The sequence below is a fragment of the Suillus discolor genome (genome assembly GCF_016758755.1).
Source record: "Suillus discolor strain FC423 chromosome Unknown F5147scaffold_63, whole genome shotgun sequence".
Taxonomy (NCBI): Eukaryota; Fungi; Basidiomycota; class Agaricomycetes; order Boletales; family Suillaceae; genus Suillus; species Suillus discolor.
In genome coordinates, this window is record NW_024541310.1 from 72,059 (window position 1) to 99,206 (window position 27,148).

The 27,148-nt window shown below is 47.6% G+C and overlaps 14 protein-coding genes across 14 annotated transcripts; 5 read left to right on the forward strand and 9 right to left on the reverse strand.

The window, feature by feature from the left end:
* Window positions 1-65: 65 nt before the first annotated feature.
* On the forward strand, window positions 66-1,426 carry F5147DRAFT_763305 (uncharacterized protein; the record flags this gene model as incomplete). Its single annotated transcript, XM_041440634.1, has 5 exons — window positions 66-449; window positions 506-714; window positions 771-1,020; window positions 1,181-1,226; window positions 1,272-1,426. Exons 1-5 carry the CDS (start codon window positions 351-353, stop codon window positions 1,424-1,426), a joined length of 759 nt encoding a protein of 252 aa, XP_041288699.1. The 5' UTR covers window positions 66-350.
* A 340-nt stretch (window positions 1,427-1,766) lies between these two features.
* F5147DRAFT_656189 (mitochondrial carrier domain-containing protein) lies at window positions 1,767-3,056 on the reverse strand (the record flags this gene model as incomplete). Its single annotated transcript, XM_041434073.1, is given in 8 exon segments — window positions 1,767-1,883; window positions 1,904-2,032; window positions 2,088-2,194; window positions 2,278-2,572; window positions 2,620-2,683; window positions 2,734-2,924; window positions 2,944-3,000; window positions 3,054-3,056. The coding sequence occupies 8 exon segments, from the start codon at window positions 3,054-3,056 to the stop codon at window positions 1,767-1,769; spliced, it is 963 nt and encodes a 320-aa protein (XP_041288700.1).
* Window positions 3,057-3,307: 251 nt separating this feature from the next.
* F5147DRAFT_816208 (uncharacterized protein) lies at window positions 3,308-4,053 on the forward strand (the record flags this gene model as incomplete). Its single annotated transcript, XM_041443560.1, has 2 exons — window positions 3,308-3,479; window positions 3,521-4,053. The coding sequence occupies 2 exons, from the start codon at window positions 3,308-3,310 to the stop codon at window positions 3,820-3,822; spliced, it is 474 nt and encodes a 157-aa protein (XP_041288701.1). The 3' UTR covers window positions 3,823-4,053.
* A 2,397-nt stretch (window positions 4,054-6,450) lies between these two features.
* F5147DRAFT_583332 (uncharacterized protein) lies at window positions 6,451-7,219 on the reverse strand (the record flags this gene model as incomplete). The annotated part of the gene is made up of 3 exons (XM_041431715.1): window positions 6,451-6,678; window positions 6,745-6,981; window positions 7,034-7,219. Coding segments are annotated over 3 exons (651 nt in total), but the record flags the coding sequence as incomplete, so codon positions are not given.
* A 164-nt stretch (window positions 7,220-7,383) lies between these two features.
* Window positions 7,384-7,911, reverse strand: F5147DRAFT_714517 (uncharacterized protein). Its single transcript, XM_041438477.1, has 2 exons — window positions 7,637-7,911; window positions 7,384-7,579 (listed from the first exon to the last, which is right to left on the reverse strand). Exons 1-2 carry the CDS (start codon window positions 7,816-7,818, stop codon window positions 7,528-7,530), a joined length of 234 nt encoding a protein of 77 aa, XP_041288703.1. The 5' UTR covers window positions 7,819-7,911; the 3' UTR covers window positions 7,384-7,527.
* Window positions 7,839-9,001, reverse strand: F5147DRAFT_363789 (uncharacterized protein). The gene is made up of 2 exons (XM_041429397.1): window positions 8,766-9,001; window positions 7,839-8,720 (listed from the first exon to the last, which is right to left on the reverse strand). The coding sequence occupies exon 2, from the start codon at window positions 8,713-8,715 to the stop codon at window positions 8,089-8,091; it is 627 nt and encodes a 208-aa protein (XP_041288704.1). The 5' UTR covers window positions 8,716-8,720; window positions 8,766-9,001; the 3' UTR covers window positions 7,839-8,088.
* F5147DRAFT_816218 (uncharacterized protein) lies at window positions 8,947-9,590 on the reverse strand (the record flags this gene model as incomplete). Its single annotated transcript, XM_041443561.1, has 1 exon — window positions 8,947-9,590. The coding sequence occupies exon 1, from the start codon at window positions 9,514-9,516 to the stop codon at window positions 8,947-8,949; it is 570 nt and encodes a 189-aa protein (XP_041288705.1). The 5' UTR covers window positions 9,517-9,590.
* Window positions 9,591-10,844: 1,254 nt separating this feature from the next.
* F5147DRAFT_777812 (uncharacterized protein) lies at window positions 10,845-12,531 on the reverse strand (the record flags this gene model as incomplete). The annotated part of the gene is made up of 4 exons (XM_041442029.1): window positions 10,845-11,038; window positions 11,091-11,199; window positions 11,243-12,351; window positions 12,417-12,531. 4 exons carry the CDS (start codon window positions 12,529-12,531, stop codon window positions 10,845-10,847), a joined length of 1,527 nt encoding a protein of 508 aa, XP_041288706.1.
* Window positions 12,532-13,216: 685 nt separating this feature from the next.
* On the reverse strand, window positions 13,217-14,814 carry F5147DRAFT_777813 (kinase-like domain-containing protein; the record flags this gene model as incomplete). The annotated part of the gene is made up of 9 exons (XM_041442030.1): window positions 13,217-13,423; window positions 13,477-13,662; window positions 13,700-13,723; window positions 13,777-13,902; window positions 13,953-14,116; window positions 14,165-14,272; window positions 14,323-14,500; window positions 14,551-14,757; window positions 14,806-14,814. The coding sequence occupies 9 exons, from the start codon at window positions 14,812-14,814 to the stop codon at window positions 13,217-13,219; spliced, it is 1,209 nt and encodes a 402-aa protein (XP_041288707.1).
* A 1,131-nt stretch (window positions 14,815-15,945) lies between these two features.
* Window positions 15,946-16,565, reverse strand: F5147DRAFT_583335 (uncharacterized protein; the record flags this gene model as incomplete). Its single annotated transcript, XM_041431716.1, has 3 exons — window positions 15,946-16,060; window positions 16,140-16,311; window positions 16,388-16,565. 3 exons carry the CDS (start codon window positions 16,563-16,565, stop codon window positions 15,946-15,948), a joined length of 465 nt encoding a protein of 154 aa, XP_041288708.1.
* A 1,413-nt stretch (window positions 16,566-17,978) lies between these two features.
* On the forward strand, window positions 17,979-18,709 carry F5147DRAFT_777815 (uncharacterized protein; the record flags this gene model as incomplete). Its single annotated transcript, XM_041442031.1, has 3 exons — window positions 17,979-18,210; window positions 18,268-18,617; window positions 18,674-18,709. The coding sequence occupies 3 exons, from the start codon at window positions 17,979-17,981 to the stop codon at window positions 18,707-18,709; spliced, it is 618 nt and encodes a 205-aa protein (XP_041288709.1).
* An 899-nt stretch (window positions 18,710-19,608) lies between these two features.
* Window positions 19,609-22,020, reverse strand: F5147DRAFT_656194 (uncharacterized protein; the record flags this gene model as incomplete). Its single annotated transcript, XM_041434074.1, has 10 exons — window positions 19,609-19,644; window positions 19,693-19,769; window positions 20,685-20,910; window positions 21,068-21,240; window positions 21,288-21,336; window positions 21,387-21,478; window positions 21,525-21,632; window positions 21,717-21,809; window positions 21,881-21,989; window positions 22,012-22,020. 10 exons carry the CDS (start codon window positions 22,018-22,020, stop codon window positions 19,609-19,611), a joined length of 972 nt encoding a protein of 323 aa, XP_041288710.1.
* Window positions 22,021-22,433: 413 nt separating this feature from the next.
* Window positions 22,434-24,399, forward strand: F5147DRAFT_777817 (uncharacterized protein; the record flags this gene model as incomplete). The annotated part of the gene is made up of 7 exons (XM_041442032.1): window positions 22,434-22,589; window positions 22,637-23,069; window positions 23,139-23,311; window positions 23,358-23,390; window positions 23,436-23,558; window positions 23,605-23,637; window positions 23,695-24,399. 7 exons carry the CDS (start codon window positions 22,434-22,436, stop codon window positions 24,397-24,399), a joined length of 1,656 nt encoding a protein of 551 aa, XP_041288711.1.
* Window positions 24,400-25,409: 1,010 nt separating this feature from the next.
* On the forward strand, window positions 25,410-25,999 carry F5147DRAFT_777818 (uncharacterized protein; the record flags this gene model as incomplete). The annotated part of the gene is made up of 2 exons (XM_041442033.1): window positions 25,410-25,470; window positions 25,530-25,999. The coding sequence occupies 2 exons, from the start codon at window positions 25,410-25,412 to the stop codon at window positions 25,997-25,999; spliced, it is 531 nt and encodes a 176-aa protein (XP_041288712.1).
* Between the last annotated feature and the right edge of the window lie 1,149 nt (window positions 26,000-27,148).

Below are 27,148 nucleotides of genomic sequence, written 5' to 3' on the forward strand. Positions count from 1 at the left end.
CATCTCGCAATTGATTCTAGTTTGAAAGTTACTTCGGAAACCTTATTATGTAAACTTGCTACTATGCGTCTTGGTCAGGCCCGGGGTAAGGGGACGTTCTATCCAAGGCTTGCTATGACGAAGGTGCCGATGGGGCACACTCTGCCGCCGTGGCGCACACCCGCGTGCCATCCTAGCATGACCCGTCCACCCCGGCTTAGAATATTAGCTTGGGCAATGGTTGAGAACAAGATGCGTCCGGGGATCCTCAGCATTTTCTTCAGCGAATTAGATCTGATTTTGAAGTACAGAAACCGAGGGTGACTTCAACCCTCTCTTCTCCGACTCGTCTCACCTTCTAACACTATGGCATGGCCGACCAATTCACCGGAAATTCAACATCACGTCTCTTCGCTACTGGATATTCTCACTTCATCATCTTCCGAGCATCCATCAGTGAAGTGCCACGTGTGAGTACTACATTTTGAGCACATTTATGCAGGCTGTGTGATCCGTTCTTAAACAGTATCTCAATGCTACTCCTCGTCTTTCAGCCCTCTGCCTACCTATTCACACCACGCTATCAAAAGTCGCCGCCAACAATGGAGAGCTCGAGACTTTGCGTCTATCCAGAAGAGATGTCGAGCAGTGGTTGAAAGAATGGAATATCTCTGTGGAAGAGTGCAGTCAATCCCTCAAGTCCGTTGTTGATGCATTCAGGCAATTTAGCCAGCCGTACGGATTATTCCATTTGACTGATGACGGTTGTAGTTGACATTTGACTTATACAGGGAAATTGCTTATCATCACACGCTTTCTTCCATTTCCTCATTGCCATCCTCTTCGCCTGAAAGTCAATCCGAGGCGGTCGATGCCATAGCCTTAGCATTGCGCTTGCCCAGCTTATTCGACTTTGATCCATTGTTCAAGTTGGACGCTGTTGTATCAGCAAAAGATCATGAGCCTTTCTCGCTTTTGCAGGTGTTTTTGAACAGTGGTCTACCAGAATTACATTCATGGCCGCTGTTCTCGAAAAATATGGTAAGTCGGTTCATTATGATTGATGCCACATATTTTAACCATTCACGGACCTGCAGAACTCGACCGAGCACAGCTTGAGCGGAAGATCCGTCCTCTGTAATCTGCGTTGCTGGATTTTGCACACGTCGGGCATGACCTGCCATATTCAGAGGTCGTGTAGATCCTGCAGATTGAATTGAGTGAAGTAGAGAAGTGGGCGATCGATGGTACGTCCTCTTGGCATGCTGTCATTTATAATAATCTTTGAATAGGGATTCGTACCAGTCTGCTTTCAGCAAAGCTCTCGCAGACCACCCAATCTCTACATGTTTGCCGTTCGTCAGCATGCATGTTTAAGCGAGAGCAATGGGAGGTGTCTTATCACGTGGAAGGCGGGCCTAGCGAGCGTGCTGGAGGTTCTCACTAGTGAAAAAAAATGCGGTAGTGGTTCGGCTGTGGGTGAAGTCGTGCAGCAGGTCACGCAGACAGGTGAGAGCATTCAGGTTGATACCGCGTAGCCTACATCAGGGTTCCTCTGATCGGCGAATCAAGGTCATAGTTGTTGGCTGCAATATGAGGGAAAGCTGGTGAAGTTCATCGTTATTTATCTGAAGTTCTGAACATGGCTTTGGCTTTGATGTAACTCTCTGCTTACTGAGACGAGAGAACTTTGGTTTGGGCCCTATCTACACCCCAGCAATGTTGCGCAGCCAACGTCAATTGGGGCTTCTGTATATATATGTTCCCGTCGGTCATGCAATCAGGCATCACTGGTCACTACTGGTGGTACTTTGCTTGGGAGTGCTGCTACGTGCTATGCACAGCGTACATATTCGAGATGCATATGCAGCACCACCCTTCACCAATTCAAGGTGAGATGATGTCTACAGCGTTGAAGACATACTAACTCCCAGTCTAGAAGATCCGGCTCCAGACGCCGGCCCGTTGGTCGAGGAGGAGCCGGCGCCTCCTGCAACACCGGCAGTTGCGAATATGTGCCAGAAGGTGCAGATTGCATGCGAGATTTCAAAACCTGTCGAAGCAACGTGAATACAATGCTGGGAAGGTTACGGTTCATGAGGCCTCACATCTGGGGGTATAGCTATTGACCACATTGCGACACCTGCAGTTCCGACTGCAAACATGATGGCGCCTAGGTTGAGGTCTCCTGCTGATGATCCAGCGGCATCAGGGCCTTCTTGGTAACTTCATACGCCGCAAAGTGACTGAAGGGCACCAGTTCTGTTCAGTGTTCTCGAATGTCAAATGTAAACTTACACGGCACTACCTGGTCCGTCACGAGCGATAGTTGTACCAGTTCTCGGAAGATGCTCCGTATACCACCCTCCCTGTAAAGGTGCTTCATAACATCAAAGACACCTTTGTATTGGGGTTCTGAACCTCCTCGACCTTGCAACTGCAGCAGAACCTTCGCTCGCTCAACAGGTGCAGTGATGAGTGCCATTGGTACGGCAGACATGAAACCGGCAGCGGCAAGTTCTGCCGTAGAAAGTTTTTCGGATGTACGCTTGGGTGCGAGTGCGAGTATCAAACTCTTGGATGCATCACACGCCTGAAGGTAGCAGTCACAGCAGGTAATTTGGATATGTGCACTGTTACCCAGAAGGACACTGCGAAGATTGGAGTGACACCCAGGAGTGGAGGTACCATTCCACGATACACACTATTGATTGACGATTGAGAGCAGGCCCGAGCATGGACGCAGCCACTCACCCAGTGACACCATCTCGAGATAACGTTTTCCTGACAACATCAATTGCACCAGTATATGCGCCAAGAGCCGCAGCCTGTAGCCGCGTCTTGGCCAGGTCAAAAGGATGCCCCAAAAACGGGTCAATGTGAGTCAGGATGCGCAAGTCAAGCCTTCTCACCCACAAGGATAGCCGAAAATCCTCCCAAACCTCCTGCAATGAACGATTTTACGTTGTCAATTTCAATTGCCGAGTTCTTGGTCTCCTCGGCTGCCGGTGCTTTGCTGCTCTAAGAAATTGTCATGTAAGCATGCTGTGCACCAATCGAAAGATGATTCTGACCATGGTGGGCGGTGCGAAGCCTTCGTACGAATATGTCACTCACCGCCTGCATCCCGTACACAAGGCACTTTGCTGATGGTCACAATGAAGCCGCTTCCTTCTGGGTGGCTTACTGGGGGCTCAAAAAGCGGGAGTCATTTGAGTCTTGCGGGATGACCAGTGGACACGGGTTTGGAATGACGAACGTCAGTGGTTCGTAAGGGGTGTCTGGGCATGGAAGGGTATTTGTCACTGCTGGATCTGGTGGTGTGAGTATGGGTGGAGGTGGAGGAGCCCATCCCCATTCACGATCATTCGGGAATCTGGTGTCGCCACCCCAACCACTTGAATACCCACCAGGATTGACCTCGAATACGGGAGGATATTCACGTCCGCGTGCTGCGTTTAGCGACAGCGGAAGTGGAGCACAGACGCATTATTTCAGAGGTGTGCACTCGCTGCATAGCCCTCATACACCTCCCGCTGAGATCGCGGAGAGCACGATTTGGGTGAGGGGATTTACGGAGGCAAATTAGAGCGGTGGTGGTGGATGGATGGGGAGGAGTTGGATGGCGTGGATGGGGTTGAAGCGAGTGTGGGAGGTGTTCGAGAAGGGAATGCAAGTGATGTTCTAGATGGTGAAAATGTGCACGCGAATGCAGCACCCGAATATCGCGTGTCGTTTCAGGGATGTGTCCCTCCACTGCCGGGTTTAGTGGGTTTGCCGAGTTATGAGGAGGCTGCTGGATCTGGAGTGCGACAGGGAAAGGTGACGGTCTGGTCAACTTGATGGGCTGGGATCTGGATTGCGTTTGAGTTTCGATGGGAGACGGGGGTGCGTTGGAAGAGAGACATTCTCCTTGCGATGGTGGACGTTCTCCTCTCGATGGGCAACATCCTATCCTGCAAGACGGGTCGCATTATATCTTGCATGACGAGCTACATTCTAGCTTGCATGACAGGCGACATGCACGACGGTCTTCATTAAATTTAACATGACAGGCCTTCTTCTAGTCCACACGGGGCACGGGACGGAGTACGGTTGAAGGTGCCGATTCCTCGGTGGAGGATGGAGAGCGGTGAGGGGTCGTAACGTTTGTGAGTGCTCCTCGCACTCGCGTTGTTGTCTTCTTGGCTTGAACTCCTAGTTCCTCACATTCAACATCACATCTCCGTGGACCAAAGAATGACGGACGTCCTCCTGTAACACAATCACCTCATTGTTTCACATACTTAAGAACATCTCATCTCGCCTCCCTATTTTGCCCCCAACTCGCATCCCAATTCATCATAGTTTTCCGATAGACAATAGACTGGATTATGTGTAGACTTACATTGTATGTATTTGAGGGAACGCTTGGCGACCTTCTTGACTGAAGCAGCTTTCTCGACGCTAGAACGAGAGACAATAGCCATGTGTGAATGACCCTTTTAATTCTGACTAGAATACCGAGAAGAGACTCGTTATTTGGTACGAAAGAGACCTTGTTCAGCGGAAACCTGTGCAAAGGAACCGCATCTTTCGGATCAAGAAGAAGACACTAAATGATCGGATCAGAAAGACAAGACACGGCCCGAGGAGCGACTGAGGTGTTTAACTAGCAGAATGCCGATTATTTTCTTAACCTTCAACATGCGATCTGATGTATCAGCAGGGATCTTGACCTCTTCATACGCAAGGACACGGCTATATCCAGTAAGGCAGATCTTCTTCAAAGTGCGTAATCGAGTTTCGAGTCAATCGATAACATGAAAATGTCCTCAATGGGAATCATCGCCTGTAGCCACTGCAAGCACATAAGTCAATATCTCTAAAAGCGTACGCCGGCCTGGTCACAAACCTGCTTCACCACTTTCTCTTGTAGGTCAAGTATAGCGCCCATAATTGTGAACGTACCACTCTTGAGATCACCACAAAGGGAAGACATTGACGAATGCGATGCAATGAGCTCTGAGTTCTGAACAAAAAAAATGTCAGTAGAATTATGTGGAGGTGAAAAATCGGCTTCTGCCCCCTCTATCCCAATGATCTGCCACCAAGGGACACCATTCTGTCACAGACGTAGTGATGTTCCCATCAGGTGAGTTGAATCGTAGTTGAGTATCATTGTTAACCTCTCGATAACATCAATTCTCACTAAAGTTCGAGCGCGGATGAACTGATGACCAGCCCCAGGAGGTAACCTGCTCTCGAGCGAGTTGGGAGTCTTCAATCAGTGTCGTGCCTACATAACACGAGGAGAGCTCACCACCAGTCCTTCTAACCAATCCAACAAATACTTTTTGTGTACTTGGCTACAGAGCTGCGTTGGTCGCGGAGATGTAGCTATGGCTTCTATACCAACGAAGGCGGCCGCAATGAAATCGATTCTGGCATCATCGATGGTCGCGGAGAATTACTTCAATCCATATCCTACTTTCTGGACATTGAGCGAATGTACGGGACATACCTCATGAGGCTCGGGATGTTCAAAAGGAAAAGTTGGACGTAAGGATAGGACAGTTGTGCCAGCGTTCTGGACAGACAAAAGCAAAACATCTTGACTGCATGTATGACTGACGTCGTCTGGACGATCTCTGAATTTGACATGTCAACATTGGAAATTGTAGGAGCTTGGCATACCAACACCATCGAGAGTCTCGCACTTTCATTTAAGGGTGCCCTACTTGTACTTCCCACGAGGCATCCAAAGTGAAGGCAATAAACAAGCGAACAATGTTTTGCCACCCGCCGTTACGTGGGAAAAGGAGAACAGCTTTGACGCCTTGGTGGCTTTAGGGTGGCCATGCATCAGTAAAAATACATGTTACTTAAGCTGCCTTAAACAGACTTAAAACCCACTTAAGTGACTTTGGCTAAGTCAATCTACTTAGTCAAAATTTCAACTTTAACATGTTCACAAAAAAATTGTTCAGCTATTCTAATATACATATTTTGTTGTGGTTTGCACTAAAAAAGAATAAGATATCCCAAGTGGATGATGCAGGAGAGAGTAAACAATTTCTAGCAAAGTCAGCCAAGTTGATTAAGTAACGTGTACTTTTACTGATGTGACTGTGAGGTGAGAAGCGAGGAGAAGTAAATGCGATGAATAGAAGGGCGCAGGGTGCGATGCGCGGCTGCCATGCAGAGGGGGCGTATTAGGGTACATATGTGCGAGGCAGCGTCCAAGGCCAATAGCCGCACTCACATTTTGAACCTCGTTGCTCTTCAAGTTCTTCGCTGCTAAGTCCTAACGTCTCGGTAGCACCAAAGTCTCGTCCGTGTGCCCAGCGCGGATGAACTGACATTCAGCTTGACCAGAGAACCCATCTTTAATTTCTGCTAGCATCAGTGAGAGAGCACGCTGGCAATGAGACGCCTCGCCTTTGAAAACTTGCAAAGAAACCTTGCCCGTACTCGATTACAAGGTTTCGCTCACAGGAGACGCAGAGCCTGACCTCCCAATCGTCCTTCTGTACCGACCTCTGTTGCGACACGAGTGACTTCATCGGCGAAGAGACTCAAGCTTTCGGTCATGCCATCGACGGTCTCCTTCAACTCCTTAATTTGGCCACGCAAGTCGACTTCAATCTTCTTCGTCAAGTCACCACCAGCCTGGCTGGTCCAATTCATGGCCATGAGGTTAACATTATCTGTAAGAACCTGTAGCGAACGTCAAACATGATATCTTTTTGCATCTTTGCGCCCTACCTTCTACATGCCCAGCACATCGGGGACATACGCTTGCCCACATAAGATACCTTCTATACCGACTTCCAAAGACACACGAGTGACTTCGTTGGCAAGAGTAGACAATTGGGCAACCATAGAATTGACAGTCATCTTCAAATCTAGCATTTCTCCCTGCACATCGACGTTGACGACTTTGCCTAGATCGCCCAAGGCAACAGCTTTTGTGACCTCTGAGATCGATCGTACTTGGTCGGTCAGATTACTAGCCATTTTCTGCCCCGCGACATATCAGCGACGAGAGCAGAACACTATTTATATAACTCACGTTCACATTGAGTGTCAAGTCAGCCCAGGTACCCTGCACACCTTCTACGCGAGCCTGACTACACAATATACCTTGCGTTCCGACTTCCAGCGCGACACGAGTGACTTTGGATGCGAAGGCGCTCAGCTGGTCCACCATGGAGTTGACAGTGCCTTTCAAAGTTGACATCTCGCCTTCAACCTGAATCAGAGAACTTGGCCTAGTTAGACACCAAACCGAGCCATTCAAGATTTTCGCGAAGGAGGGATGGATCCGAGTGACTTCTCCTTGAATGGCAGAGAGGATGGGCGAGGTGGCGACACGTCTGATGTCGAGGACGTAGTAGCAATTCTCCGGTCTGGGATGAAAGGGGGTGGTGCCTTGGTGCTAGACGGAGGCAGCTGGCGAGGTGGTGGTGGCAAGGCCATCATAGGGGGACGAGTCTTGTCTACAATGGAGGGCACTACAGAAGCAGTCCTTGAACGACGAGTTCCATCATTGGCGCCAGAAGAAACTTAGAACTCGAGCTTGTTTAGCGACTGGACGGAAAGTTTGCAGATAGTGTGCCTGGAGGGAAATTATTAGTCATTTTGACCAGACACGGTCCGTTAATGAAGTGCTTACCATGTCTTGTTGGAGAAGATATGGTCGTCAAGCCACTTGTTCGCCAGCATGAATCCAAGGACAATGAGTCGGAACGTGGCATTGGTGACCTCTTCGTCCATTTCGTCTGTGGGATCGCGACTCACGAACTCGTTCTGCTCGAATTGAACGACGACATAAGGTCGGTCGTACGGAGGTGACATTAAGACCACGGGCAGATATGGGCTTGACGCGAATCCGACCCTTGGACGTGCCCGTTGAGTGGGGGGTCGCGGTTGGGGTCGAGGAGGCTGACGGATTGGTCGAGAGCTGCGTGGGGTAGTTGGGCTGACGACCAACAAACCGACGGAAGAGCGCGGTCATGAGGTAGAACCTCGGGCGGGCTGGAAGCCTCCGCGTCCTCCATGCACTACCCCGGCACTTCCATCCCTAGCTACTAATGTCACTCGTCCTCCCATGGACTGCATATGAGGTTAGCTGTGGCGAGGTGGAGAAGGCAGAGCGCGATCAAAAAGCCATGCCATAGCACCATTGAAATCATAGCCATTCTGAGAAAGTGCATCTTCAAGCGCAGATGGCGCAAGGGTGGATCCAAACACTGAACTGAGCACATCGAGAGGTGTCATCCCATCTGTGAAGTGCCCTGTTCCCTCCACGTCATCGACCGACCCATCGAACTGCGGGTCATAATCATAGCCATGCTGGTAGTAAGCTTGTGCAAGCGGATCATCGGCTGAGGTTGAGGTACGGTCAAAGTCGGTGATTGTGATTGGATGGAAGGAGTTGGATGATGTCTTTGGCGCGATTGGATCGAATGGGTCGTCTTCTTCGTCTTCCTCCCCTGGCCGAAGAGACGAACGGAGGGAGCTTGGAGTTACAGCTCTAGGCTGCAATGAATCACCCAGCATCAATGGCGCGGTGATGGCAAGATTAGAAGTTGCTCTGAGCTGGCTATGAGACCATAGGTCAGGAGATGGTGTCTCGGTTCTATATCCAGAAAGAGTTCCCGGAGCGGACGAAGCTGCAGCTGCAGATAAGGAAACGGAGGGAAGTTGGGTGCCAAAGTGGTGGGAAGCTACGGCAAGAGGACGACCAAACATGAATGCTAGGAAGAATTAGGCATGTACGTAAGAGAAAGGATGGGACGTACCGTTCGATTAATATGATATGCCACCATGCCCAACGCATTCTCTCTGCAAGCTCCTTGTTAATCCTCCACCTAGGTGGGTCGCGGTGGAGGCCCATTGCTAGGCCCATGCTAACTAATTCGGCGCGAATTGCCCAAATTTCCTCACTATCTGCCTTGCTGAGATTTAAATAGTGAAAGTGGATCAGGAGACATTCGACGAGTTCGAGGGTGTAAGTTCTGGACTCTGCGCGATGTCGATCGAGAGCTGTGTGCATGACGTCGTAATGCATATTGGCTGAGAGGCGAATACAGGTTGCAGATGGTCGGAATTCATGCCGTTCTTGGATACGAATCGTTCCAGGACATGGAGACCCTCGGGCGTGAGGACATAAGTACCGCGATCTTTGAACAGATTGCTACCAAGACCAGCGGCGTTTTTGATCAAGCGAGCGTCCATGAAGTGTTGGCACATAGCCTTTGCCATGTCAGATGCCATCATCGAAGCCAAACCCTGATCATTCGAAGGGTAGCCTGAAGGCAGACCAGGCACTCCATAGTGATTCTGGTTCTGACCCTTCTTGCCAGGTGGACCATTAGTGGTGTACGTGGGCTGGTATTTTGGGATGGGAAGACCAACTTCTTCGATCAGCCGATGATAAGCCTGGGTGGCGATAACCTTGAGCTGATACATGCAGATGCGGTGTGCTGTGCAAAATGATGCCGCCGAAGATTTGAATGAATCTCTGTACGTCCATTGCAGTCGATGAGACATATTTGAATTCAGGATGGTTCTGTGATTGCTTGCGCGTGAGCGCTGTATCTGGCACTCAGAAATAATGTAGCCACCTTCAGCCACTGGGGAATAAGTGAGAGGGCAGGAACTGCACCGCTGAGCGCATTGATCAGAGCGAGTGACTCGAACCAGAAAAACAGCCGCTTGTGGTCGAAAAATAATTTCACTTCTTTAGAGAGCTCCTCGTCGAACACTGCGATTCGTACGTGCAATGTCCAAAATTGAGAGGAATATGACAGATGTGAGGGGATACATTTTGAACTTGTTCTCGCAGCTCGGGATCTTTGCTATTAGGCAGATACGACGACTCAAGATGACATATTGAAGCGAAGACCGTGTTCCCTTACTCGAAGTGACGCGAACGCAAGGTCATGTTGTGCCTTTGACAGGTCAATGAAAAACTCGCCACTGGATGATTTGTCCGTCAAGAGATCATGGAATGATGCGTGGAGGGGTCAGATTGGGGAATCTGGGTTGGTGGTGCCGCTGAGGAGGGGGCCTATGCTGTTTATGACAAGCGCCACGTCGAAATTGTCCTCTTGCGTTGGAAAATGGCGCCTCATGGCGTTCAAGGATGCTAAAGGAAGGGGTTCAGCTGTGCCTAGTATTTGTCCCATCACTGAACGAAATCTTGCTAGCGCGGTCAAACGAGATTTCTCCGAGTGCTGGGCACGGGTAGATGTATCCTTGGGCATGATTTCTGTTTAAATGAGTTCATATATGCTATACAGCAGATTCCTTCTCTCATCAGGATCGCGTGACACCACAGCGTTGTAGGAATCGATTGGAGATAGCCCCATGAGGCGCTCTTTGATGTATCCACAGGCGAAGCCAACGTAAAGCAATTACATAAGCTAGCCCGAGAATGAACACCAACCACAAAACTCGACTGAAAGACAAAAAACCAATCAATCCCATGTCGTAGAATAATGCGTACAGTAAATGTGCAAATCTGATGTTACACTGTGTACAGGCCCAGAAGAAAAAAAAGCAGGATAGGTATATACACAATAAAATGGTATGGTACAAATCATTATTCAACTTTTGATATGGATGCGCGGTATTAGGCAGGGTGGGAGCGGTGGCACGATTCAGCAGAGTCGACGACGCGATTGTTAAGTGAGAATGTTGTGAATTGCGTGCGGTCATGATGCGATGAGATGCCGGTAAACAATCGATAAAGTAATGGGTATGCGTCGTGAACGTGGCGGTATGACCGTCGTCGATCCGCGACCGTGCAAATACAGGGTATAACGGAATGCTCGAGAAATAGACAGGACCAAGAAGGAGGTGGTTGTGCGCGTCATTTAGGATCGTCCCACAAAAGTTGTGTCCTTGCCAGGGAACAGGAAGAGGCGCTTCAACGGTTGAACCACTTCGACCTCGACTTCGACCTCCTCAACCTCGCCATCAACCATGCTATGCTCGATACGTTTCTCCTTCTTTGCAGGAGGCATCATCACAGGGTAAGTCTTGATATTATCGTATGGCCACGTGCGAGCTGAAGATACAATTAGTCACACAATTAAACAATCGTCAAAGGCAGAACATACTTTGTGGTGCAGGTCGGGATGAGGGACTAAGCGATTCGGATGTAGTGTCGCTCAAGATGCTGTCTTGGCTAACTTTGCTGGGATGCCGCCTCAAAGGTTTTGCAAGACGCTGGGATAATAAACCCCATACTCGAGTTATTTCGAGTGAGCACGACGTCGGGAACGAGTAAACGACCCTCTGCGCCTCGTTTGAGTAGAGGGACTTCACGACGACGTCGACAGGACGAAGATGTGGAGGTAGAAGACAGCGGAGGTGATTGTGCAGAGGAAGACGCCGAGTGGGGGAAAAGTGACATACGCAACTCATGTCTGCGAGAAAGAGGAAGGGAATATTTGATATACAACTCTTCGCTGTCCGACTGACCCGACCGAGGAGGAGGCAGGCTGGAGGTAGGACACTGCGCGGCAAGAGCACTAGATGAGTTTGACTGGGAAAGTGCCGAAGTCCACTGAACACGGCGACGTGACGTTGCTGCAAATGAGGTCTGGGCTTTCTCGGACCCACCAGATGCATTGTCCGAGCGTGTGGAGTATCCGCCATAGACTGATTGACGCCACTCACTACCGCCGTCGGTCCAACCAGGAACTGGTTTCCTAAGTTGAGGCGGTCGGCTGTAAAACGATGAAGGCTTGGCGTGTGGCTGGCATAATATCTCCTGGATACGCTTGCTTGCCATCATTGTGCCGCCCTGATAATCGTTGCGATACTCGGGCGAGGACGAGGACGTGCTATCTGCCGGTGACAACATTGGTGGCACAGAAGGCAAGGGTGGGAAGTTGTACAGGGCAGCAAGTGTAGCCATACTGCGAGAGACAGTGACCAATGGTGAGGAAGAGGTAAAACCTGAATCAAAGGATGATCCGGAAGCGCTGGTGGACTCGTCTTCTGATTCGCAATATCGGCCCTCGAAAGAATTATAAGGGACGCGAGGAAGAGGAGGCGATGAGCGATCAGGGTGGTGATTGAGTGGGTAAACGCCATCGCGTTTTGCCAAGTCTTGGAGACGACACTCATCCGAACAGTAAAGAGGGATTGGGCCCTGATCAATGATGGTACGGTGCTTGACAGGTGCGACGGGTTGTTGAGGCTGGGATGGGGAGGCACGACCCTTGTGTGCCGTTGCGGCTGAGTCATATCGCTTTATTGCACCATTAGGCTTGACCCAACCTGTGCCCTGCAAACGGCCATTCTTCGTACGACCGGCCCCAATTTTTATTCGGGAAGTGCGGGCAGTAGAATCACTCTGTTGATTTTTTGACGCTAGAAAGAGATATTTAGTGAGTTGGTTGTGGGAGTGAAAGGTGACAGTTGTTGACAAGACTCACGAGATGATGATACTGGCGATGGCGTGGGGACCGGTGTGGGTTCTTGAGGTTGTGGGAGGATCTTAGGCCTGATTTGCCTGTCACAGACTGGACACCAGGCTTCGTCGAAGTGCATATCCAAGGTAGACGTTCTAGACCAGATTGTAATGGAACTAAAAGATGAACGCACGATTGACGGCTGTGTGGAGTGTGCCACGAGATATGCCACCCGATGACAACGAACGGTATGGACGTTGGGAACGATGATGAGGAAAGGAAGAAATGAGAATATGGGTGGATGGGATTCAAGTTGGACGTAGAAAAGAGTGTCGGGGTTTCATTATTTGCAATTGACTGGTGATTCGCATGCACAAACACACTAAAGGGATTATTGGAAATTGAGTTATTACAAGTACTGTCGGCTACAACCTACCTCGGATCCTCGTGTACCCCGCTATTGAATGCGCAACTGATACGACTTTCAGACTTAGACGCGTGTTTGCAACACCATTTTGGAAAAGGGCCTCGATCTGAAATGCTACAGGCCAATCTGAGCTATGATGACATTGATGAGACACTGCTGCGTCGCGGCATCAGCATCTGATACAAAAAGACCAGGGCACGCATGCAAGACTTCCACAATCTTTTTTGTAACCTCATATTCAGTTACTTCAAAGTCTACGTTTCGAATGATAAATGATGTGGGGATGCAAGAGGGAAGAATAGATCGGTTGACCGATAAGCTGAGCCACTGAGAGCCAGTGACTCGAGTTCGGCTGCACAGGTAAAACTTACCGATATGTACGATATGCCCTTCGCCATCAACCATGATATTCCCATTGTGACGATCCTTGATTTGCAGGATGTAACGTGGCCATGGACTGGGTGAAATCGAGGTGGGCATGCTGGAATGCAACGGTCTCTTCTCCGCCATATTTTGAAATAAAGAAGTCAAGCAGGTCGTTTACTGTGGCTCTTCCCATCTCATCTCGAGATGTAGCATTTGGCACCACGTCAATGACACCACACTATGATGTATATGAGCGTGGTCCAGTGTAAACGAAAAATAAAAGGTACTCACTCCAGCGGCAGTTGCGGTATCCCTGTAAGGGAGAAGATAGAGGGTCAACCCAATGCTGGTGAAGATGTTTTTGACGATGATTTGTAAGGCCAACACATCTTGTCGGCAGTCGTCGCCAACTTTGAAGATGGCCTGTTGCCAAACATCATATTCCTCACGTTTCTCGAGTGCGCCGTCCAAAAGACTCTGGGTCGGAATCAATAATGATTCGCTCCTTCCTTACTTTAAAAGCAGTCATGAACGGCGCCTTCGGTAAAATTGTATTCAGCAAAAAATAGGGGCAAAGAGTGATCTGCATACCTTAGCATGGCTTTGAAGCGGTTGACCGAACTTCTTATCAATGTCAATGACGCTACCGTCTGGGTTACTGGGAAGGTAGACTCCAACATCGACAACTATTTTGGCCATCTCTTCGTCGATCTTTGCCTGCAAAGACACGTCAAATCATATCCTGGGACAAATTGCGAGGGTCTCACCTTTTTCTCGGGTTTCGACTTTTCGATGAAGGGCTCCAGTTTCCCAGAGATCGAGGTCACCTTTTTGAAGAATCCAAATTCCCGATCGTAAAAGGCACGGGCATCACCAGACAGCGAATCCACCACCATATCAGTCATCCGATCTAGCGCAGGTTTCATAGGGCCTTCTTAATCTCGCTTTAGTGGAGCAGAGACGAAAACATGCATCAAACTCACGATCTCGGCTGCATCAGAAGCAATTGGCCTTAATGTTCCGTATGATATGGTGGCAAAAGAATTGAGACACCTTGCGGTTTCGAAGATGAACTGCGCGTTATATCCTAAAGTATACATTCAGCAACAATAACAACAGGAGGTTCCAAATACACACCAAGGTTATCAAAGGGAAGGGCCTGGACCACTTGCGGAACGAAAAAGAACGTCAGGTCGACAGGATGCTGCTTCAGGGCTCGATGGGCGTATTGTAGTAAGAGTGGATCGTTGCCGTGTCGTCGCTTGAAGAAAGTAACAGCGATCACAGGAGTGACGGGCGCCCAAACGATGATATACTGACAAAAACGTAAACTCTCGAAGCGTAACACCTCAGAACAGAAATCACCTTCAACTCTCGTCTCTGTCCACCTCGGAAGGAATCCCAGATTAAAAATATTAGAGCTTTGGGAGTATCGACTACCCTGTCAGGGATGGACCGAACCAGATTCTGCACCTCGGCGTGAGCTACTGGGCTTTTGAATTGTTCTGTTAGATAGACCGCTAAGGCTAGGTCTACTTCCCACGCTGTTTGGACTACGCCAGGCCAAGTCGACTATTGGAATACATGAATCAACATTCTCTGAACCAAAAAGGTGCTTACCTCAAGCATATTGCGCTCGATCGAACCATGGGGGTCTCTGCCTCATTTCGCTAGGGTTAGCCCAGACCGTAAGCCTGAATATCTCATTCTCTATCAGAAGATGTAGTGGTTGGTTGATGTTCTTGAGATGCGTGACATTAACTATCACCAATTAGTTCAATGTGAAGGGGAAAAAACGTTCGCTATGCTCACAGGACGTCTTTGACATATTCCTGATCGAGTCACCCTGGAGATGCACAAAAATTCGGACATGACTTTTAATGTCAGCATCAACCTGCACTCGATTGGCTTCAAAAGACCACCTGGACTTGACCTGGACAGCATAAATTTTCGCACAAACACTGATATCTGGGAAAATATACTGACTGGGGAGCCTCTACCTGCACACTGCCAGCGCCGAGGACCAGAATCTGCTCAACGAAATGACAGTCCGAAGTCAGTCTGAAGCGGCACCAGCGCTTTCCATTATTCTGATGGAAGGCACGAGATGTATAGTTGGCCTGCGCGTCAGTGATACAAGAATTGAGGATGTGATGACAGAACCGACTATAAGTTCATATCGAAAGCAAATGCCCTGGGCCGAGGAATAAGAACCAAAATGAATAACAACTTTAACCAGTTGCATGCGTATGCTTACTCGGTGGAGGATGATTTAAGTATTCAGGGAGCTGCGATTATTGCTGGATGCGCCCACCACAGAATTACGCTGAGAGATATCAGAGTGATACAAATCAACCGAGAGAACTTGACTGATCCCCTGGGAGAGGAATATCCACTACAGGTGGCGCTGCATGATCCGCCTGAACAGGCTAGCAGGTCAATCTTGTAAGGAAGTTGAAAGGTGATGGGAATAATGGTAGATTGTTGGCACGTAGGTGGCGTACCGGTGAGCCTCGATACTAAAAAGAGCGGACACATATGTGCATCGAGGAAATCGCCACGTAAGGTAGAGGACTTGCGAATTCGACGAATATCACATGATGTGACCACAGTGTGACATGCTTATGAGATGGTGATGCTGGAGCGGCAAACACTGTGCGGAGTCACAATTAGGAGAGCAGTGCAGTAAGTAGACAAGATGATGGTATGTAGCAGATACTGTATGATACTATATATTGTATATAGATCATGTATAACATATTACCTCAAATTAGAGGCCATTAAGCCTTCAGGAAGGATCCGATGTCCTTGATACTTCTTCACAGCCCATGCTGCTTGGGCTCCGTTAAGGCCATGCTTATAAGCACCAATAAATCTCCAGATCACATAGCAAATCTGTTCAAGGAAAGAACAAATAAGACCAATGAAGAATCCAGGCACAAAAAACCACTCACTGATGCATGGTTGACACTGGTATTGAATCCAGCGCAGCCACTACATTTCGCTCGAGATTTGCCTCTTTTGAAGAGGAGGGATTGAGCCAATAAACCCTCTTTGCAAATCCCCAACACATCTCAATAAAATATAGTTCACAATGAAATTTTGGCAAAAAGATCACCGAGAAGCCTTGTGCATGACATGTAACTTCCAAAAGGGACTTGACATTGACAAATCAGGCTCGTTGAAAAGGATTGATGACAACAGCAATCCTTTTGGCCTGCCTTGCATTTGAATCCTTTGCACTCCGCAAGAAGACCCTTTGTGTCATATCCTTGTTCTTGCAAGATTTGTTCCATCCCTTTGAACCACCCCGCTTGTGGGTGGCCTTCAGGGAAATAGAGTGGATGTGGAGTACTGTTACGAAGACATCCAGGAGCCATCGGAATCTTCTTTTTTGCTGGTTTGCCATCAGGGCGCAAAACTGGCTTTCCATTGTCGTCGGTTATGGTCACATCTACACCCCATGTTTTTGATGGTTTTTTTGGCATATGTCAAGCAGATAGTGCATCATCAGCACATTTCACTGTTGTGGCATTATCAAAGACCAACATATGGTCTTCATTTTGATAGTATTTTTTGAGGATATTCATTGCACAGCCAGCATGCTTTAGAATTTCATTGTTAGAATAATATCCATCACGCGATTTTCCTGCCTGGAAAAAGAATTGTGCACTTTCTTTTCTGTCTGGAGACTGAAGGAAGCCATAATCTGCTGAGACAAAGTGTGCAACCATCAGTGAAGTGCCTTCCCCTTTTGGCTGGGGTAGAGCATCTTCCTCGACATGCTCCCATCGAACTTTGTGGCAATCATTTGCATAGAATGTTGATTCATTGTGGAACCAAACAACAATACGGCGGGTAGTAGATTCTGGGAGGGAGGGGAGAGTCTTCACAGGTGAGATCATCCTGTTTCCATGTTCGTAGATATGACTCAATGCTTCCCCATGCAGGCAGAAATACATTTTGACGATAATGGAGATATCTTCACATTCATGACCATCAACATACTGCCCCCTCTTCTCCTTTTTCCACTGATAATCCAATTTCCAAAGCCACCGCTGAGCAGTCTTTACAGAGACTGATTTCTTGAAACCATGGCAATTCCGCACAATGAGATCATCAAGATAGTGTACAATATCCAGTGCACGGATATATTTCCCCAAACTCTGCAGGTGCAACTTGATTTCAGCTGCTAGTTCCTCATCTTCAATGCGCAAGATTGCGTGGTTTTGCTGGTGTAGAGGTAAATTTTTCCGATCTTGGATATATGCCTTTGTCCAATGACAGAGGCAGTGTGCAAGATATTTGCCTCTTTCAAGTCGACCGGCAGTTTGCAGAGCTGCCTTGCCCCAGTTTAAAGTGTTATCGAGGTCAGTAAATAGGACAAGGAAGTCCTTCATTGACTGAAGGCGTTCTTCAAGGACAGGATTGAGTTTAGGGTCTAGATAGCCTGTCATATCCTTCCTCTTGGGTTTGAGCAGTTTTTGGAGATCCACTAATGCTTGTTTTGCAGCCTCGATGGTTGGGGGCAGCGCAGTTCCCAGTGGTGGTCTCGTGCGCCCATCTTATCACCATTATCACTACTCCGATAGCGCAGTTCCCAACAGTGGTCTAGTGTGCCCACCTTATCATCATCATCATCACTGTGACTACCCTGATCACTGCCATCACTACTCTGATCACCATCATCACTACTCTAATCACTGTCAACACTATTGAAATCGGTCTCCGAGTCATTATTGGATGTAAATGCCTATGTCAGGGAAGAATTCAGTGAGCTTCTGTTATGTGTGATGTTGATTGATCTGGTCAAGTACTTACACCATGTTGTGATACCAGCAGTCGATCAGAATGATGAGGATGACAATAAAGATATGGGGGGGAAGGAGAGCGGAAAGCACAGGAGAAAAAAGGAGGAATTTGTCTTGGAGGTGGATGCCTATGGGCTTCCGGTCATGCCAGATATCAAGGACCTCAGCCTAGAGAAAAAAGTCTCTCATCGCACATTCCTCACAAGACACTACAGTACGTCTCATGAATTAAATATCTGAAGATGTAATCAAGCAACTATGTATTTTGCAGGGTTTTGCAGTCAAAAGCCGAAGGCTTCTGTTCCTTGGTCTGCAGTAAGGGAGGCTCAGGATGATTTTATTGAGCCCAAGTTTTTACCTGCTGGTGTAAAGATCAAGGACCTGTCAAAGCTTCAGTTGCATGAAGCCGACAGATTGTTAGAGTTCTGGCATCAAAGACAAAAGGACACAGTTCCATCAACATTTGAATTCAAAGGCTGGCAAGACCACAACAAGGAGATGAGAGAACCAGTGAAGAGGACCTCTGGGCAGGTGGAACAAGACTTGAGCACTGAGGAGGAAGATCATGATGAAGGTGCTATGGATGGCATGAGATCTGGTCTAGCTACTGCAAAGACCAAGGTTCCGGGTAAAAAGCCGGCCAGAAGGACAGAACACCGCTCACAAAAACCGACCAGGAAGCTGACCGGATGGGTGAAGCAGGAGTCAAGTAGTGAGGGGGAGGATGGTGATGAAGGTGCTGACTATGGCACGAGATCCAGTCTGGCGACAGCAAACACCAGGGTTTTGGTTAAAAAAACAACCGGAAGGAAGGAACACGAGTCACACAAACCAACTGGCAAGCCGACCGCAAAAAAAAAGTGGAGCAGGAGTCAGGTAGTGAGGGGAAGAAAGGTGAGGAAGGTGAGGAAGATGCTGGTGATGGCACCAGACCTGGTCGAATGACTGCCAAGACCAAGGTTCCAGTTGAAAAGCTGACCAGAAGGATGGAGCCCGCCATTCCAGCGACAGCAAAGGCCAGAGTTCCAGTTAAAAAACCAACCGGCAAGCTGACTGGGAAGTCAACTGGAAGGATGGAACACCAGTCAAGTGGCAAGGGTAATGGAGGGAATGAAGACGTCCATTCACTGTTTTCAAAATCTAAATCAATTGGAAGGCGAAATCGAACCGACCAATCTGATTCAGAGCAGGAAGATTCTGTCCAGTTGAGGAAGATGTGTCGAAAGGAACCTACACCCAAATCAATGGCACCTTTGACGACACCAGCCACTTGTAAAACAAGGAAGACAAATGGAGCTCAAGTTGATAACACGGAGCCAAAGAGATCTGCTAGAACCACAAAAATGTTTTACAAAGTGAACTACATGCAAAGGCAGTAATCATCCAGATCCATAGAATGTACTATACAAGGGTAAAGAGTATCAAGCATATATATATTTACATCATGTTGACAGTCGGTATATTGATATAAGTTGAAATGCCAGCAATAACTCATGGGCAGACTGAAGAACTTCCTGGCTGATAGATGCTTCTTCTGGTGACATTGTACTGTGGGCCCTGTCCATCTCCAACCAGTGTATCGCCAAACACAAATTGCCCACAGCGCGCTGAATCACAAATCCAATGGGTTCCGGTTCACCATTGGCAACTAAATACCGATAAATAACACTGATGTTTGATGGTATGGGAGACCTACATGATGGATCCGGAAGACCATGTACCGATCTGGTGTGGCGATTGTAATGTCCAAAGGCATGTCTTCCTTACTATGCACTTAATTGAGAGTGAACAATGTTATACAATAAAATATAAGCATCAAAACCTACATGGGTGGTCCATGAGATCAGATGCTGGAGCTGTCCCAAAGCCCATGTCCAGAGGCTTCTGATCAAGTTGAATATCCACTGGATTCACAATCAACTGTCATATCCTGTGTTCTGGACCTGGACCTATCACACACATCATTTCTGGATGTCTGGATCTGGCCGACATCTATCTATGTCCGGATCCGACCCGTGTCTAACTTCTGTGCCTTATCCCTTTGTACGTTCCTACTCCAGTTAGACTATAAATCATTTTCTGTACCTCATTTCATTTTCGCCTTTATGTTCCTCTGTTCTAATCTCCAGCTTCATTTATTATTTTCTGATAGACTAGTGTTTGACTTTTCTATACCCTCCGTCCACAGCCTTGCATAGTTTTGGACTGTGCTGGTTTACTCTCCATTAAATCCTTAGTAGTATATAAACTCTGTAGAATCTATGTACATCCTTAGTTGAAATATTATCTTAGACTCTGCTCATTCCCTCCTCCGTCTGACTTGAGTTCTCTCTCATTGTCCTCTGCTCGTCTTAGGATTGACTCCTATAGACTTGTCACCTCCACCTCTACCTCTGGTAGTCCTCCACTGTTCCCTTTCTAGTTCGGACTTCGTCTGGATTAGTCTTATCCATTGTTCCCGAATGTCTGCCGGAATTCCTGCGCATCGGACATCGGACTCCAGACATTGCCCGATGCCCTCCAGACATCATCCGGTAACCTTCAGACATTGTTCAACAGCCCTTGGAAGTTAGGGGCACATACTCGGGTAAGGGGCGCAGCGCACAAGCTGAAGCTAAGCCCTTTGGATTCAACCCTTGAGCACTTTCTTAACACAACAAGGTAAGGCACTACAATGAGAAGACGTACTTGACTGATCCGGATATACCGGATGGAGTGTACCGAATCCCATATCCAAAGGGTGCTCATCTAGTTGGATTGCATTGAATCCCAGATCCAAGGGGCCATTGTCCAGTTGGAGTGTCTTGAATCCCATATCTAAATGGTGCTCATCTGTTTGGAGTTCGTTGAATCCTGGATTACATGGATCGGCCGGTGTCCGGTAGTCCAGGTTTTGCAGGCCAATGTACACGTCCTATGACAGGGTTCTATGGTAGAAGTGACTGAAGGGTCTGGTGTTGCTCTAGGATATGTGTGACTTGTTCTGCTATTAGGGTGGTAAGTAGCTTGCAAGTGGTATCAATTAGGGCAATAGGACGATATGCTTCCAAGGGGCCATCGTCTGGTTGGACTGTGTCGAATCCCATATCCAAAGGATGCCCATCCAGTTGGAGTTCATTGAATCCCAGATCCAAGGGGTGAGCATCTGGTTGGAGTGTGTTAAATCCCATATCCAAAGGGTGCCCATCCGGTTGGAGTGTCTCAAATCCCATATCCAAAGAATGATCATCTGGTTCAATGTCCACTGGATTGACATGTGAGAATGGAACAAGATATATGAATGACACATACATGAGTGACAGGATGCCAGATCTGTCTGAAAGCCCATGTTCAAAGGAATCTGGTCCAGTTGCATTGAACAGTGTGACACAACACAATGACAAGACCTACATGACCCAGCCGGAACATCATGCACTGGATCTCTGCAAAAGCCCATGTCCAAAGGCCTCTGGACCACATGCTCATCTTCTGCCAGAAGTGAACTGAAACCCATGTCGAGAGGGTTGTTTTCAATGGAGGTTGACATACCTGAGGTACTGACCGGACAAACGACTGCTGTGTTTGAAGAGCTGTTCATGGTGTCAGGTGCATGGCGGGGATCTAACTTGCTGGCTGGTTGAAATCCCATGTCCAACACTGATATGGATGGGGGAGTTGATAACCAGTTAACATGTGATTGAAGCAGGAATCACATATCCAATATGTCGGTCTCTGGTTGACCTGACATCTGGGCAAACCCGATGTCTCCTGACCGGATGCATTTCATGTGCTCTAGCATCTTCAATTGTCTCCCATCCTTCCACCGGTCATGAGCTGACAAGACATCTGAGTCTTCAAAATTTTTTAATTGTTAGTCCTGTGTAGCAGCACAACACCACACTCACATTCCCCCATGCTAGTGCAATTCATCCAAGGGTTACTGTAGATCTGCCCTTTACCTTGTGGCTCCAAAATGTCAAACACTACCACTGAATGTTCAGTGCCTTTCAGGTTCTGAAAGTGGTGGGTTGTGTACCTTCGACATCGTGAGACAATTGCAAGTTATCCAGAGTCATGTGTAAGGATGATATCTTCTTCCAGCTTGATTGTAATTTAGTCGGTCTCATCTCTGGGGGATAATATCTTTTTCCGGCATTGGTTGAATTCTACAGAATATAAGATCTAAATCTATTGTATGCAATGACTGGAATAATGCATTTGTGCTTCCATAGCCTGTGACTGGATACTTACCTCGGAATTTGATAATGATAATGTATGGCAAGTTTTCACACAGCCACCAAATTCATTCGGCATATTGATCCAGTGTATTGACCACATATCCAGCAATCTCCGAGATGGCCCAGAGATCCAGTATTAGTAAAATTTTCCAGAATTTGCCATTCCCTCCCGGTTCTCTTTTCCAAGCCAACCAGCTGCCACCATCATCTTATTGAAAACATGTCTTACAACCCCAATACCTCTGCTGCTGCTGCCACAGCAAATCAGGCACTCATTGTTCTTCTGGACACATTGAATGAATTGGTTGAACAGGTGCTCTGCTTACAGTCAGAAGAAGATAAAATGAGATTGAGCTGCACCATTGCTTTTCAATTGGTATGTTTTATATTCTGTTATATATTGTGATATTGATTCTGTTATAGAACAATGCAGTCCATTCCCACCTCACACTTGCCACCTACATCCCCCTTTGCCTGATGTCAATGGCAGCTGAGGTCCATCACTCTCAAAGGGGCACTGCACAACTGGTGCAAGTGTCAGATTGGAGTCGGGTTGGGAACAACAAGGACATTTGCCAGGATCATCCCTTATACTCAAAGACACTTGACCCATCGCCTACTATCACCATTCCTGCTGGCTCAACCTCAGCACCTGCACTGGCAGGCTCATCCTCTGCGCCTGAACCGGCAGGCCTAAGTACACTGGCACTGGCAGGTCCATCCTCTGCGCCTGAACCTGCAGGCCCATGTACACCAGCACCGGCAGGTCCAACATCTTCACTGGCACCAGCACAAACCTCAGTGTCTCCAATCACCACTTTGCCAGTTCCCAGTATTGTCATCAACATCCCTGGTGGTGCAATTTCTGGCCCATCAAAACATTGCAAATGACAATTTAGTGTCAGCCCCCCCACAAGAAAAATAGTCAAGTCCAAGCGAATCTTGAGTGACACCAACACTGATAGTGATGGAGTTCACATTGAAAAAGGACATGATCAGGTAAAGGGCACAGGAAAGGCAAGAGTGAGGTCACCATCATCGGATGATAATACCCAGGAAATAACGATGAAAGATGCCACTCATGATCCGGAAGTCAATGTAAGTCTCTTTTCACATCTTTCACGCGCCTAACGATACTATGCAGCCATGGCAACAGACACAAAATCTGCTCAAAAAGGTATGTTCATTTATGTATTTTCAGACAAACCTAAAATTTTCACAGAAAATACCGGTTGTCGACATCCGGACTCGGCCGATGCCACCTTCAAATACCAGAAACGAGGCTGCTGACCATGCAGAATGCAAGCCTGAGGAAGATGTGGAGTCTATTGGCGACAAACAAAAGGTGGGTACTGCTTCTACCTATTGGTGCATGCCTGATCTGGTTGCAGTTATGTCTTGACCAGGTCAAAGACACGAAACCAGTAGGTCTATCTCATTGCAACGCTAGTCAGTGCCACCAATGTAATATTGCACAATAGTCTATGTCAGATGCCCAGCATTTAGGAACAGACAAGGACAAGAAGGGGAAGCATCCACAGCCAGTGAGACATCCTGTCATTACCATCCGGACAGCTCATACTCATCCTTCACAGCAACCCATCAGTTCATCTATTCGACCATGTACGAGATGCATCGCAATGGACGTAGAATGTCAGAGCTGGCTCACTAAAAAGGGCCTGGTAGCCTGTACTTGTGGGGATTGCAACCAGTGGAGGATGAAATGCATCCGGCCAATGCAACCGGACGTGCCTGCAATCACTGTGCCCATACTACTGGTCGCACCCATTACCACTCGCTTGAAGGCTACCAGAGTAGCAAAGCAGGCTAAGCAGTCTAGGCAATGCAAAGGCAAGTCTGTCATGTCTGGTTGTGTCCCTACTCAGTCATTCTTTGTCATAGATACTCAACAGCCTAGTCCTATCCCGGAGAAACCTAATGCTGATGTCGAGATGCTCAATGATGCTCCTACTGTGCCAAGTGCCGCCCCAGTGCCATCTGATGATGATTTCCCCAAGAACCATTGGATTGAACCATGGATGATAGTATCCTACCTCCCACACCATTTGAGGAGACACCAGATGAGGTCCGGTACACTCCTGTCTATCCGGCTTGCACTCAAAGGCCCCCCTCCCCTGCCACCACTTCCATGCCCATTCAGTCTCATCAGCCTCCCCATCATCTAAGTAATGCAGAGATTGAGACAATGCTGGCCCAAATTCAAATTGATATGCAGGAGCTATGCACACATGATGATACCATTCACAATGATCTGTCTTGTTGCATCGACGAGCTGCATGCTAACTATATAGAACAATTCGGCCTCCAGAAGGGACTTGTAGATCAGTTGACTTTCCAGGTGGGCGGTGTAACACTTGGGTCAGTGTTGGGCACATATCTGGTCAAAATCACATCTTACATTCCTCAACACACTTTTGATCTTCCGAAAGTTCTGCACACTTGTCTGAGTCGTCTGAAGGTCATCTGCCTATTTCCAAGGCCTTTCTAGCTTTTCCGATCCTCCGTACCATGTCCTATCCTTGTCTGTTTGACTTCACTGGTGTGTTTTGATTTGGTTATCTGTTATTTATTATGTCTAGGGGCACATACATCGAAAATCCTCGCTAATATGTATAGATATGCACCTCGTGCATTATTACATGTGTATCTTTGTAGCGACTCACCTTGAATCTTATTACATTTCGGATGTCTTATATCGCTACAGTTTTTGCCTACACAGATTCCGGAATTTCATGTTGTAGGATATATTCTGGCTCGCTAGATACTTGCAACTTACTTCAATTCCCTTGCTTCGAGTCATAGTTAGTAGTAGTCACTTTTGGAATTTAGTACTTCACGCAATCAATCTTTGTTCATTTGGAACGATTGTTTGGCCTCACTGCTGCCATTTTGCTATTGAAATCCTTAAGTCTTTCGACGGACTTTGCTAGTTATACTACGCAGAGTTCTATACTTCGACAACCGCTGTATTCTCTACTGGAAACCTTGCTATTCCATTGGAAGCTCACTGGAAGCTTCACACCACCTCGGACCTTTGTTTCTTGATGTCGGACCCTTACCAGACACTTCAGACAACTCATCGGACACTTTGGACAATTCTTCGGAACTCTGAACGTACTTGAGATATCCTTCCCTTCTCTTATCTTCTATCTTAATTAGAAATCCCTTGCATTTTATGTCAAGAGATAATCCTACAGGCAGTCTCTTTGGGACGAACATCTCACTCGCACTTTTGAGTCTTAAGGTATTACCTTTTGTATAGCCCACCAGGAATCAACTCTTTACAGCAGAATAGCGAGGTACTTGAGGGACAATCAAAGGGCTGCTGCATCATCAGTCACAACTCCACCTGCATTCAATCCACCACCCATTGTCATTCCCGGTACCCCCATATTCCCCGAATTTGGTTCCATCAGTGCATTAGGTCATGCTGTTACCAATAATATCTTTACTCCAGATGTGTTCTCGACTGGTGCCTGCCCTGTTGGAGATGGCTCACCAGTCACAAGGCATGAACAAGTGCCCACATCTGGCTCTACCTCCACAATCAATCTGGCACCTACCATCAGGGAATCTGGTTTACCCATTCAGCCGGTTGGGGCACTGCTGGTACCAACTCACACGGTCCCAATGGAATCCATGCCTTCCACCAGCACCATTCGCATGTTGGTCACTGGGTCACCAAATGTACCCGAGGATGGTCAGTCTGTCTCGGCTCCCTTGCCACAGCGATTATTTGCACCTCAATCACACCAACAAGGTTAGTCAGTCAGTGCTAGGCATGCAAAGAACTCGTTTGGGGATGGGCCCAAGTAATACTAGCATACATGATTCATTTTTTACTTAGTTCTCAGTATCAATGTATTAGATCAATCAGTGAATGCATTTAAAATGCACCGGACAATTGGCATGTCAGATGACCAGATAAAATTGGATGTACCAGATGATACACTTGTGAGATTGATCCACCTGGTGATGGACTTAGCAGATGATGGCATTGACCAGATGTCTGGTGTTATAGGATTCTTCCAACTTAGTCGCTTCCTTGTACATTGCATCTGTCATACATACTATTTTATATTGTACATTTCTATGCCAATGTCTATACTATATCCCCTGGGTACCCATTCATCCGGCCAACCTGTCTATCCAGCACTATCTGGATAATCCGTATATCTGGCCCATCCACTATATACCCTCAGCCCACCTGTTTGCCCTGGGTACTTATTCATCCGGCCAACCTGTCTATCTGTCATATCCCGTGTTGCGGACCCGGACTTGTCACGCCCATCATTTCTGGATGTCCAGATCCGACCCGCATCTAACTTCCGTGCCTTATTCCTTTGTACATTCCTACTCCAGTTAGACTACAAATCATTTTCCGTACCTCATTTCATTTCCGCCTTTATTTTCCTCTGTTCTAATCTCTGGCTTCATTTACTGTTTTCCGATAGACTAGCATTTGACTTTTCTATACCCTCCGTCCACAGCCTCACATAGCTTCGGACTGCGCTGGCTTACTCTCCGATAAATCCTCAGTAGTATATAAACCCGGTAGAATTTATGTACATCCTTAGTTCAAATATTATCTTAGACTCTGCTCATTCCCTCCTCCGTCTGACTTGAGTTCTCTCTCGTTGTCCTCTGCTTGTCTTAGGATTGACTCCTATAGACTTGTCACCTCCGCCTCTACCTTTGGTAGTCCTCCGCTGTTTCCTTTCTGGTTCGGACATCGTCCGGATTAGTCTTATCACTTGTTCCCAAACGTCCACCAGAATTCCCACGCATTGGACATCGGACTCCGGACATTGCCCGATGCCCTCCAGACATCATCTGGTAACCTTCAGACATTGTTTGACAGCCCTCAGAAGTTAGGGGCACATACTCGGGTAAGGGGTGCAGCGCACGAGCTGA

Coding starts and splice junctions, on each gene's coding strand:
- F5147DRAFT_714517 (XM_041438477.1), bottom strand. CDS start 7,818: ATGTCACCTCCGTACGACCGACCTTATGTCGTCGTTCAATTCGAGCAG. Junction 7,580..7,636: donor ATCTTCTCCAACAAGACATG/GTAAGCACTTCA, acceptor ATTTCCCTCCAG/GCACACTATCTGCAAACTTT.
- F5147DRAFT_363789 (XM_041429397.1), bottom strand. CDS start 8,715: ATGTTTGGTCGTCCTCTTGCCGTAGCTTCCCACCACTTTGGCACCCAA.